The sequence below is a fragment of the Trachurus trachurus genome, assembly GCF_905171665.1.
Source record: "Trachurus trachurus genome assembly, chromosome: 10".
NCBI classification, from domain to species: Eukaryota; Metazoa; Chordata; class Actinopteri; order Carangiformes; family Carangidae; genus Trachurus; species Trachurus trachurus.
The window spans coordinates 9461784-9474706 of NC_139894.1; the positions used below are offsets into that span (position 1 = coordinate 9461784).

A 12923-nucleotide genomic window follows, 5' to 3' on the forward strand; every position below is an offset into this window, starting at 1 on the left:
CTGTTGACACAACCAGACGGCCTCAGCTGTCTCGTGTGCGTGCGTGTGTTTTCCCGTGGAGGCAGGAGATGAGAAGCACCTGTAAATCTGTCAGCCCTACCTGCCACGAGTCCAGAGTGGAGGAATGAAACAAAGAAGACAGAAAGAGAAGAGAGAGAGAAAGAGATGAGCACAAAGAAAGAAAGAAAGAAAGAAAGAGTGGAGATAGAGGCAGAGGCTGATTGATGAGAGGGAACTGTTTTCTGATGAGGAGGAGGAGGAAGTTCTGCTTTGTTCTGGGTCGACGATCACAATAAGAGGGAAAAGAGAGGGATCATTGGATTCGAAAAGATCAATGAATGAAAGAGTTTATATTTCCTTCCCTTGCCTATAATCTCATGTCACTCCTTCCTCTTGCTCACACTCATCCCATCGTCACTCATTCTCTCTGTCAGCTCCTTTTTTTTGCCAACATCCTCTCTCCTTTCATCTCTCCCTCTATTTCTCACCACTTTTATTCTCTCTTCCTCCATATTCCCGCTCTCTCTCTCTCTCTCTCTCTCCGCTATCTCCCCTGACCCAAACTTTCTCCCTCTACCCCCTCTCTCCTCCTCCTCCTCCTCCTCCTCCTCCTCCTCCTCCCTCCTTCATATCTCAGTGACAGAGCTCCTTTGTGTTCCTCTGCAGCCTTGTCTTTGCTAATGACGTCTGGCACTTCCGCTGGCCCTGTCAACAGAGACTGTGTGTGTCTGTGTGTGTGTGTGTGTGTGTGTGTGTGTGTGTGTGTGTGTGTGTGTGTGTTTGAGCTGGGAAGGGTGGCTGTCTGCACCGCGCTGTGGAAAATAACCACCTTGTAGTGCAGCGTCTAACACGCCGATGAGTTTCTTAAAGGACCGAGCTGCTGATACAGCCTGTTCTTACTATGAATGAATCCAACAAAAAACTATCACTAGTGTTGCCAAAGCCTGTTACATCTCATCCTAGAGTCCATTATTGAACCAAAAATGTTGTAATTTTTACTTTATTATTCATATTTGTCATTAAAAACTCAGCAGGAAGCCACACTGGTCCTCTGTGTGACCCGTTCCTTCGTTATTAAAAACTTGGACACTGTAGTTTGAGTCTGTCCAGCTGCAGCAAACACACAACTGTGTATCACTGCTTGTTTTAAAGTGGTCTTCAACAACAGCACTGTTCCCTCTTGTTTCAGCCCCAACTACACTTGCTTATTCGACGATAACAAAAATATTGAATTATGCCAGTCATAGCCATTAAGTTAAAGCACATGGTTATGGATTTGTTTCTGTTTTACGTCTGATGTAATGTAGTTTGTTTTGCCTTGTTTTTGTCTGCCGTTATAGCAACAATAATGACGTGGAAAATGGGAACATCTTTTTTTTTTTCTTTTGTTTTTTCTTCACCTTATGCACAAAAATAATAATTATTATAAAATGAATGTGATTGATGGGAGAGCTGCCAATCCCGGTTGATTTGCCAACACATGCAGTGAGCGTCTGAAACAACAAACACATCTTATAGAGGTGAGAGGTTACACCAGGTGAGGCGGAGCCGTGTTTTTGCTGCCCCCTCTGGTGGAAGGTTTCAGGCCTGAGACCACACCCAGGATCAATGCAGGGCGTGGGCCGTGATGAGCCGAGCCCTGCTGCACCTGCAGCCACACCCAGCAACTAAAGGCTGAAGGTGCTCGGGTGAAGCAGGGCAAGAGTGAAGCATCAAATGAAAAAGTTTATCTATCATGTCTTTTATTTTACTGCACTTAGATTCAGATTCAGAGCTTTTATTGTCCCACAGAGGGGAGATTTGTTTTACAGTGGTACTAAAAAACACAACGGAGACAATAAAAACAATAAAGATAGAAGTAAGGTACATTAAAGGAGGATTTAAGAACATAAAACCATCAAACCAGAGTTAAAACAATAAAAAACAGTTCCTGTAAAAGTGCAAACTGATAATTCTGCCAATCCATTGCACTGATTGCATGTGGAACAAAGGAGCATTTTCCATCCTGAAGGAAGAAGAATAAAATCACTAAAAAGGGCTGAACTGATTTATTTAAGAGAGAGCTGCAGAACAACAAAAACCGTCTTGTAATAATGAGTCCAGTCAGCTAACTGGCGAGTTAGCTGACTGGACTCATTATTCCAAGACGGTTTTTGTTTTGTACAGAAAGATAAAAGGAGATTTAAACAAAACAAAACAAAAAAAAAACAAGTGTAAAATTGACTCAATAAATTAAAAAATTAAGGATGCACAATAACGTTTTTTTGAAACCGATACCGATAACCGATAACTTTCTGCCTCCAAAGGCCGATGCCGATGCCGATAACCGATAACATACCTGGAGATAAGAAAGACTAGTGAGGACCTAACATATACACATTTTTTGATATCTAAAATGAACATCTACAGTATTTTAATAAGGTGCATTACTTGATATAAAAATAAAGGCCTCTAGAACTGATGCAAATATTTTGCATCAGGATTTAAAATAAATACAAAAAGTGCATTCCACAAGTAAAAAAAAAAGCTTGGCTGGTTCCATACAAATTAATAACTTTTCAAAAAATAAATAAAAGTTCTTGTCAATCACTGTCTCTAAATGCGTGTGAGACTCAACCATCTCCACAGCTGATCCCTGAGGAGTTCTTCTAAAATCAATGGTCATGTCCTCAGTTTCCTGGACATTAAGATGGATCAGCCGGCTTGTTAGCACGCTCAGCGGCTTGTTCCTTCACTTTCTGACAGGAACTTCTGCCCTGAACACATCATGCTGCTCAGACGATGTTGCCTGCTCCCGGCAAAGAAACCACAATCACCATCAGAGAAAACTTCAACAAACTTCACCCCTTTAACAAGGAGCGAGAAATAAAGTAAAATGATGAATTTGATTAAATCTGGGAGAGGAAGACACTTTGCCAAATTGGCAGGACAAAAGCATTACATTTACAAGTTCAAACAAGGTGACATTTAATTCATCTCTAAGGAGGACGTCTTTATTTGAGATCGATGTGCTGTTTTCTTGTTTTGAGTTTTGTTAGGTGATGTTCACTGGCAGGGAGGCCGACTTCTGCTGCCAAAGCCGAAGTGAAAGAGTTGCACTAATGAAAGAAGCTGCTATCAGTCACTGAAACTGTGTAAAAAAAAAAAAAAAAAAAGTATTTGGACAATGTTCATTATTACATAATGAGAGTTTTTACGGCATGTGTTGTAATGACTCCCCAGAGCAAACTGCATGCTGCTTCATATTTCTGTCATTCCTCCATCACACATTCACCTCCATTATCTCTATCTTTCAATTTGTTTGTGTTTTCTGGACAACTTCTCCACCTTTTCCTTTACAGTAACAGTGTCCTTCCTCTCATCTGTCCATCCTCCGTCACTTCACACCATCAGTCATCTTCTCTTCAACCGGTTTCAGTCTAACCTCCATCTCCTTCTCCCCATCACTCATCCATCCTTAGATTCACTTCTTCTCTTTACTCCACCACATCAATCTCATCTCTTTTCATCCTCTCCTCTCATCTTATCTCTTTGTTCTCTTCTCTCTCTCGTTCACCAGCTCCTCGGGCTCCGGCGGCGGCGTCGGGGACCGGGTCCTGGCTCAGCTCCTGACAGAGATGGACGGCATCGAGCAGCTCCGGGACGTCACCGTGCTGGCCGCCACCAACCGGCCCGACATGATCGATAAGGTAAACAGACGCCGGCTGTTTGTCTTTACCTTCTCCTTCCTCCTCCTCCTTTGGGCCTGTGATTGATAAGACTGGGGAGATGTTGTGTGTCTCCTCCTCTCCCTCCCTTCCTCTGTTGTACATGATTGATAAGGTCAAAGGTGGCCTGCTCCGGTCTGTCTTCTTGGACTCTCTCCTGTCTGTTCTTGGACGCCGCCTGTCTGTTGTTCTGTTGCTAAGGTTTTTTTTTTTCTTTTGCACCATCTTTTTACTCGCTTATTTTAGTTTGATTGACTAAATAACAGCAAATAACTTCCTGTTCTCTTTGTTTAACTGTGCTTCATTGCAGCCTGGCAGCTGTTAGCTAGCATGGCAGCAGACCAGTTGAACTTTAATTCATTTAAACGTTTTAAGTTTATCAGTTTAATTATCTGCATCAGGGGCTTCCTATTGGCAGCAAGTGGTCTAATTTTCAGGTGGGAGTAAAAGCATCGGCCCTCATCGTCCTTTCTTCTTCCCGTCCATGACAATTAGAGAGTAAAAAAAAAAAGGGAGAACCCCACTATCAGCCTCTTTATTCCTCTGCTCTCCTCTATTTTCTATTTTTCTACCCCTTTTATCTCCCTCTCTTCCTCTTCCCCATCCACAAAAGCTTTTCTTTGGTCTCTTATCCTCCCATCTCCGTTCTAATGAAATTTCCTGAGTGCTGATCAAAGACGGAGCCTGTGCCTCGTCAAAAAAAAAGAAAGAAAGAAAGGGGACACAGGAAAGGAGAACGTCGCGGCGCTCCTTCAGCTCCTGCTCAGGCCGCCGCCGTCTGTCTCTGTCTCTGTCTTTCCTCCACTTCTTCTTTTCTGTTGTTGTCGTTGGTTCTCCTCCTCCTCCTCCAGTCGGTTTAAAAATACTACAGCTCCTACTGCCGTCAGGAAGAGTTTGGTCCTGAAGTAGCACATCCATCATTCAGTTATAATAAGACCAGCATGTAAACTCAGAGTGAGTGAGCGCTGACATGAGATGAAATTGATGAGATGGGGATATTTACATTTTTCTCTCATGTATCCATCTACCTTGCATTTTGCTGGACCTCGGCTCTCTCAGCTCTTCCATCCAAACGTCATTTTATGTTTCTATTCTGTCTTCATCGAAGTGGGAAAAAACTGTTTTTACGTAAACTGTGTAACAGCTCACCGCAAATCCATCAGCGCTTACATATACTCCTTAGAGAGATCCTCCACATAGAAATATTGAGTAACCCCCCTCCCCCCCTCCTCCCACTCCCAACTACATCCTGCTTCCCAAACACTACAACCCCCCACCCCCACCCCCCTCACTTCTAGCCCACTTGTGGAGAATTGATCCATCACTGTGGTGGAGGAATGACAGCATCTTCCTCCACCTCTGCAACTGGTTGTCATTTCATTTCAAACTCCATTAGACGCATGACAGTGAAGAAATAATGTGTGTGTAAATCTGAGAGGTGGGGGGTGGGTGGGGGGGCAGAGGGGGGAGAAAGAAACTCTATTAACAGTAAGCAGGGGGTCAAGCCCCTGGGTGGACAGATGGGAAACCCCAGGCGTCTCTTTCCACAGGCTGGCCTCCCTCTCAGGAAGTGGGGTCTCCCGGGCAGCTGAGAAATCAGATTACCTCGTCCTCCTGCCCACACACCCCCCACTGTGTGTGTGTGTGTGTTTAGTGAGGTTGAAGTCATTTGAATGAATAACCTATCTGCTGCATTGGGAACGGAAGCTGCCAAATGGACAGATACCACCCCCACCCCCACCCCCACCACACACACACACCCTTCACTTACTGTTTTAGCACCCTCCATACCCGCCTTCACTTTACTGGCCCTGCGCCTCCCTGACTGTCAGCTCACACCGGAGATGGGCGAGCATTTCCATACCAATAGCAGGATATGATGGGACAAATGAAGATTAATGGGACGCTCGGGTGTCAATGAAGTCATTGTCGGGCCTTGATGGAGCAGAGGAGGCTCCTAGGGGCCTCAGCTGTTTGACGGACAGAGTGGGAGGGAGGGATGAGGAGAAAGTGGCATTTACTTTACTAGTTTTGAGAGGAGCAGGCCTGCTGTCTGTCTTTCACCTCCTGCTGTTCCACAGAGTAGCTTTCACATTGTTTCTCTAAGTCAGGAGGTTTTTTTTGGAGCCGGGAGACACTTTTACACGTGGCACCAACATGGGAATGAGTTTTTATTTGATAAACTCAAAGAAGGAGGCTAATAAATATATGACTCAGTGAAAGATCCTTCATGTAGTCCTTTGAATATTTCATTTTTTTGTTTGTTTTTTTATTTCTAAAGACGGAGATTAGATTTTCGTGGCGTCTCAGTGCTTGAGAATTTGGATAATCTGACAACCAACCATACATCAGCCTGTTTTATTTTTCCTCATAAAAATATAATATGAAATCACTGTTGATAAGTTGAATAAGTTCAGAGCAGGATGCCTCACAGCTGAAAAAACAGAATATGCAGCTTCTAAACTTTAAAGGAATAGTTCACCGAAAAATGAAATTCAGTCATTAGTGACTCACCCTCATGCTGATGAATACTCTGGAATAGTTTTTTATTCCTCAAAGTGCATCTAGAGACCCGGGAGGCCGGTTCGTAGTCCAACGAAAACTTTATATGAGATTAAGAGCGCCTGGCACAAAAAAAATCATAGAACTACACAAAAACCATGTAATATTCCTCCATACTGCTCATCCGCTACAATCCAAGTGTCCTGAAGGGATATAGTCCAGAGTTTACTGGAAACAATGTCATTTAGGACATTTTTACAGCCTAAACAGTCCTGTATTGAATTTGCCTGGGGCACGCTCTCGCGTTCACGCAAATTTCATTTTTTGGTGATCTTTTCCTTTAACATGTCTCTGGATATCTTCACTGCAAAGGGCAATCTTTTTACATTACTTGTTTTTATTGTTATACAATAGCAAAAGCAAACAACAAACAAAAGCAATTACACTCCAAGTTATATTGTTTCCTTTACGCACCAATGAAAAAACACTCAAAGCCTTTGTTTCTTTACGTCTTTATAAGAAATGTGTGATTACCAGTGGCCTGTTTGCCCGTGTGGTTGAGACTCTTGTGTATAAAGTTGATGAGCCTGAACTTTTCCAGCTAAGACGTCCTGTCTTTCTGCGCTCACGCACACCGAGTCCTCGGGCTTCCTCTTTCCTTTGACTTACATCACTGACTGACATGACCCGGTCTGTAACAACATCCACACACAATGTGACTAATGCAGCTGAATCATATCTTAACAAAAGGATAACAAAAGACAACAAATACATAGTTTTCACGCAAGCACACGAAAGCACTTCCTCTCGGCTTTGTTGCGATAAATATATAACGCAACGACTTCCAGACAAACCAGAATAAACTGTGTTTGTGCCCCAACACATAACGTAACGTCACCATAATGCAACAAAGGTCTAACGGTGGAGGGATGAGTGTAAGTTAGCCCGGTCATTCCTCTGCATGATGACACACACACACACACTCAAACACACACACACACCTCCTACTGAGCCCCTCCAAAAAAAACTTCTTACACTTCCTCTTTCCTTTGTATTGCGCCAATCACCCAGGCACACCTCTGACCTGCCGTGACCCGGCCCTGGTGATTGATTAGCACCACCAGGAATATTTATCCAGCCTGTTCAGGAGGAAGCACCCCCCCTGTCACTGTGTTTGTCGAGCAGCTGCCCATCTATTTGCTCCTACACACAAACACATACACTCGTTTAGACAACACGTCCCCTTTTTTGCCATTTGAAAAGAAAAAAAACACTTTTTCAACTTTTACAGTTTGTTTATTACGAATCCTTAGGCGGATTATTCTTCTCCTCTGGTTTGTTTTTGCTACCAAATAATCTTTTTGTTTACCTTAATGCGCAACCAAACTACATCTAGGGCTATCAGGAGGCAGGGCTTCTTACAGTGGAGGAGATTGGTAGCAGATGGGTCTTTGTTTGGGATCAGAAGTTGCCAACTGGGCTCTTATTAGATCAAGAGGCCAAAACAAAAACAGAGGCAGCAGAATTAGAGGACTGATGTCTGTGAGAGATTTAAACCCGGGAGCCATCAACCTGGCTGCTCTGTGCAAAAGATGGTGACACGAACACTTATGATTATGATTATTCAACATAAAATATGAATAGAAAAAGAGGGCAACTGATTTTGTTTTATTAATTATTAATCATTTATTCTGATAAAAAGTGAAAAATCTCCACCACCAACGTCCACCTAATGCCAAAGTGAAATGTTCCAGTTTCTTGTCTTGTGCATCCAACTCTCTGGATGGAACCAACTTGGTAGTTTTGCTTCCTCAATTTCATAATGAATGTGCCAATTACCTCTCTGGTGATTGACCAATCAGCTGATCAATGGATCCTTTCAGCTTTGCTTATTTTTGCAGTTTCTTGACGCAAACTAGGTTCTCAACATGAACAGTTCAGTTGACAGTAACAAACAAATTGCACTCATGATGAACCAATATCCATTCATAACCACAAGCCCAGATAAAATCATGTTATAAATATAGATGTTGTTAAAACACTAATGGGATGTACAGGTCTGAGCATGGCGGCCCACCCACCATCTTATCTGCCTGTTTTACTCACCTCGTTGTGGGTGAAGTGTTGCCAGAGTGCTGTTTGAGTCAGCTAACAGCTCCACGGGCATGTTACCATGCTGGAGGAATTACAACAAATAAATGCCTCTAACACTTTCCTTCCTGGTTATGCTGTTTGCCAGCAACCACTGAAATTAGCTAATTATTAGCAAAATGGCAAAAATAAGCCTCAAGATTGTAAAACACATACGAATGACCTTTTATGTTGTGTTTCCTCAGGACACCCACTGCCACAGTGTAAAAGTTATTTTTCCAGGTGTTCCCACGTCTGTCGGTCTGAGGACAGATTGTGTCACTGCGATAGCATCACAACCGTCCGAGATGCAATCACAAAAAAACTGTACAGGTGTGCAGGTGAGATCAGAATGAAGGCCCAGAGTGGAGACGTCAACATGGAGACAGGTGTCACGGCTGCTGCCATCCCACCGCTCCATATTGTCCGTGGTGGGAAATGATATGTGAAGGAGTCAGTGTCAGAGTGTCTTCTGTGGATGTCGCCTTTTTTTTTTTTTTTTTTTTTTTTAGCCTTTCCTTCCTCTCCCCTCTCTTTTGTTTACAGGCGCTTCCCTCTGAAATCCAGCCTCTTGTACTGTAGTGTGGCTTCTGAACAGGAGATGGTGCCAAACTTGACATGGGTCAGTTCTTTCTGACAATTAGACTCCAACAACTGACAGATTAGGAACTTGCCAGAATTGATGGCGATGCTTATAAAACAAAGTGTACAACCACCTCCCCAGTTGTTGCTGTTGAGTGGATGAAGTGAGAAACATCTGTGGTTCAGAGGTTCAGCTCCTACTGAGATTAAGTTTGCACTCAGAGTGATAAAAGGAAATCTAAAGAAAAATAATGGCGAAATGTCTGATGTCGTCATCCTTTGTGGTTGGCAAACAGCAGGAAACTTGTCACACTAAATAAATTTTTACCACATAAAAAACAAAACGCACTGAAAAGCTAGAGTTATGTCTTAAGGAGTGGTACATGTTGTATTATTTAATCGTCTGTACTGGTGGATTATGACACTCTGTGCTGCGTGGACTCATCGCAGCTCCACATTTTCATGTTGTCTCAATTTAGCAGTAATTTGGTTGTTATTATGTCCAACGTTTTAGTCGTCCGCTGAGACGCAGCTCTGCAGCACCGACACATGAGGATAAAGCATGAGGTCTTGTGAGATGTTTTACGAGCCCTCACAGTCCTGCGGTCTCGTGTCCTCATGTATTTCCAGTAACACAAACTAGCATTGTAATTGTGAAACATGTGACTTTTTTCTTTTTTTTTTTAAATACAGTCACAGTTCATGCTAGGTTTTGCAGAGCCACATAACTTATCATTTACATCTTCAAACCCGAGGAAAGCTGCAGCACATCTGGTCACGCGTCCTCCTCGCCAACATGCACGTTAATGAAAGGTGAATTAATTCATGAAGTCCTTCTGTGGCGGTGGAGTAAATATCTGCCATCGGCCTGGTTTGAGCAGCCCTGAACATCTGCCAGTGTTTTCCTACCCAGTCTGGACGTTGCTAATTGTAATCACACTTGAATTCCTCCAGACTGTAATTAGTGGGCCACTTGGTAAATATTCGGGCATTAGCTAAGAGAGGCTTTGATTTTTTTTTTCCTCCGCTTTCTTTTGCATTTGCAGCTCGTATCAGTGCCTGTGTGTGTGTGTGTGTATGTGGCCCTCCATTCATGTATGCTTGCATGCTGGTATCCCAGATCTTAATCAGGGGTGTTTTGCAAATGATTTATGCCTTTTGTTATCACCTGCCTGGTGAACCAGAGTGGCGGGGTTTCCCTTACTGAGAAAGTGTCAAGGAAATTATTCATCATTTTAAAGAAAATTACATAAATTTTGATGCATTTGACTGGAATTTAATACATTAAGGATTCTTTAGAAGATCTTTTTAATCTTTCAGTTTTATTCTTGTGGTTTATTAAATCACGGAAAAATGCAGCCAATGACTCCAAAGTAATGTCTTCCAATTCATTATTTCAGTGGAAAAACTGCCCCAAGTCAAAATATAATCAATTTATGAACTAATAGATGCAATCAGCAGGGTTTTTTTTGTTTGTTTTTTAACTTTCGCATGATATATTATTAATATATTGAATTAATCTTGAATTTGAAAGTAAGTTTTTTTTCTAGACCTCGGAAACAGCAGTTGAGAAAACAATTTCACCTCATGCCCCATTAAACAGCTGTTCTGTAGCTTTAGATCTTATCACATCATCACTTTAGATGTTTAACTCAAAAAGTTTTCATGCATGTCATCTTATCTTTAAAGTTGGGGTTCAAAATTAATTCTTGCCCAATAGAAAACACTTGTTGTGTGCATCCCATTCGGCTTTTGTGTGTTTGCTGGTATGAACACCTCTTAAATCCTCCCTCCATACACACACTGTACATAAAGAAAACACTCAAAGCATTTCAGTCTTTGTCCTGCGGCGTCACACGAGGCCACCGCCGGATCCTCAGAGCTTCTTTTCGTCCCTGCGAACACCTTCTGTTTTTGCCTTTTCTTCGGCAGAAACCTCCACCTGAGCGGTGCCTCCACGCAACAGGAAAAAACCCTTCGCTAAAAAGAGCAGCTATAAGCCTGCCAGTCAAAACAGGCCATATTTTATTTTGTGTTGGGCCTGACGTTATCATCTCCCAAGCTTTGCTCGCCTCTCGTGACGAGCCAAGCATGATGGAATCTCTATTGGTGCTGTCTTAAAGGATTAGAGCTTATTCACTGTTTTTTCCTGACTGCACAGTTCTGAATAGGGCCCCGCTGCCACAGTACAGGGCGTCCTGCTGAAGCTGAGCTGAGCCGTCCATATTACCCACACCATTATTGGTGTTTTGCTGCTGTGTTCTTGCTCTTCTTAATTTATCCCCATAGCCGTTGTCGGCCAGTGCACACTGGTCTAAATCGAGCTCTTTCTATATTAGCCAATAGTTTGTTTTGGTATTATTATTATAATATTTCTCTTTGCTTGAACACTGTTCTCTCACCGTCCTGTTTTGAGACTATTCAAAGTATTTCCTGCGCTGCTTATGTTTCTAAGATGCAGTAATGAGAAGGCAGAGTGAGAGTTTTGGCTTGTGGCTTAGTGAAGCTACAGTGGCAAGAGAAAACAAAAAGTGTGTGTGTATGTGTGTATGTCTTTGCAAGCCAGTAATGGGATACCACCTAGGGATGGATGAGCCCTGGAAAGCTGTGTGCATGTGTGTATGTGTTTGTGAACATTGGGGGAGCTGGATCCCCAGGCAAGTATCAAACTTCAAGGGCTGTATTAGTATCGGCTTACACATGTGCGCATCCAAGAATCCACCACAAAAAAAAAAAGCCTCCAATCTGACCAGACGCCAACAAGAAACCTGCACAATCAGACCAACTCTGGTTATCCAGCCCTAAAAAGATTTAAGTCTGCGGAAGAAAGTTCAAGAAGGGCTTAGGAATTTCTTCCTTTTTTTTCCATGAAATTTACAACGTAGAGTTCAAAAGGAGTTTTAAAACGGTCAGAAATGCATATGGACAGTGTAGAAAATGAAAATAAAGAGGCATTAAAGTCATGGAAGGAAGCTGCTTGTGTTTTTAATGTTACTGCAGCTTTGTTTGTTTTTTTTAATACCCATTTCTTGACAAACTGCTCCTTATGCTGAGGTGACCAGAAGAAGTGTAAAACCTGCCATTTATAAATCAACAGACACTCTGTACTTCCGTCAGCTACTCCTGTGTTTTGGTGAGCAAAGAGAGAGAAAAGACATGAGGATGGTTGAGGGAGGTGTGTGTGTGTATGTGTGTGCGTGTGTGTTGGGGAGGGATAGGGAGGAAATGAGGGCTCTTTGTGCTCTGCTACCTGGCAGACATCTCCAGCATGTGTCGTCTTGCCTCTTGGCAAGCCGAGACCACCGGCGCCCTTGGAATGCTCTCAGTTCAGGAAATCTCGTTTATTCTCATAAATGCTGCTCCTAACCCCCTCCTGCAATCCTGCTGGAGAGCTGGTGTATCTGTGTTTTATGTCCTGGTGTGTCCATCGTCACTGTTACTTCATTGTCGTTTTCTTCAATTTCTTTGTTGCCGTTTTTTTTAAGGACATGGTCTCTAGGTGATGGGAAGTGTTGACACTCAATGAGCGTACAGTTGCATGCAAAAGTTTGGGCACCCCTGGTCAAATTTCTGTTAATGTGAAGAGTTAAGCAAGTGGAAGATTGAATGATCTCCAAGAGGCACCAAGTTAAACAAAAAACACTCTTTTGCAATATTTTAAGCAATCCTATTATTTTTGTTTTCTACAGTTTTTGGGGCAAGAAAGGGAAACAAAGCAGCAGCCTGCAAAAGAATGAGAAACCCAGGAGACCTGAGCTCTCAGATACTTTGACCAAAGCATCAGACAAGCTATTTACTATTTACACACTGTGATTGTTTCCAAAGGGGGAACTGCTAGATAGCCAACTACTGTATGCAGGGTGTCCAAACCTTTCCTGTGGGCCCTGTTCCTTTTCTGTCATTTTGAAAATGTTGTAAAATAACTAATGTGTCACTTGTGACTTTATGCCTTTTGGAGATCATTTCATCTTCCACTTCCTGAACTGTTCACATTAACAGAAA

General features: G+C 42.7%; 1 protein-coding gene across 1 annotated transcript in view; it reads left to right on the top strand.

The window, feature by feature from the left end:
- afg2a (AFG2 AAA ATPase homolog A) overlaps positions 1-12923 on the top strand; it is a 125805-nt gene that overhangs the window by 36504 nt on the left and 76378 nt on the right. Inside the window, exon 15 of the mRNA XM_083980445.1 lies at positions 3560-3689. Within this exon, the coding sequence (XP_083836571.1) occupies positions 3560-3689 (130 nt within the window). The remainder of the gene's footprint in view (positions 1-3559; positions 3690-12923) is intronic.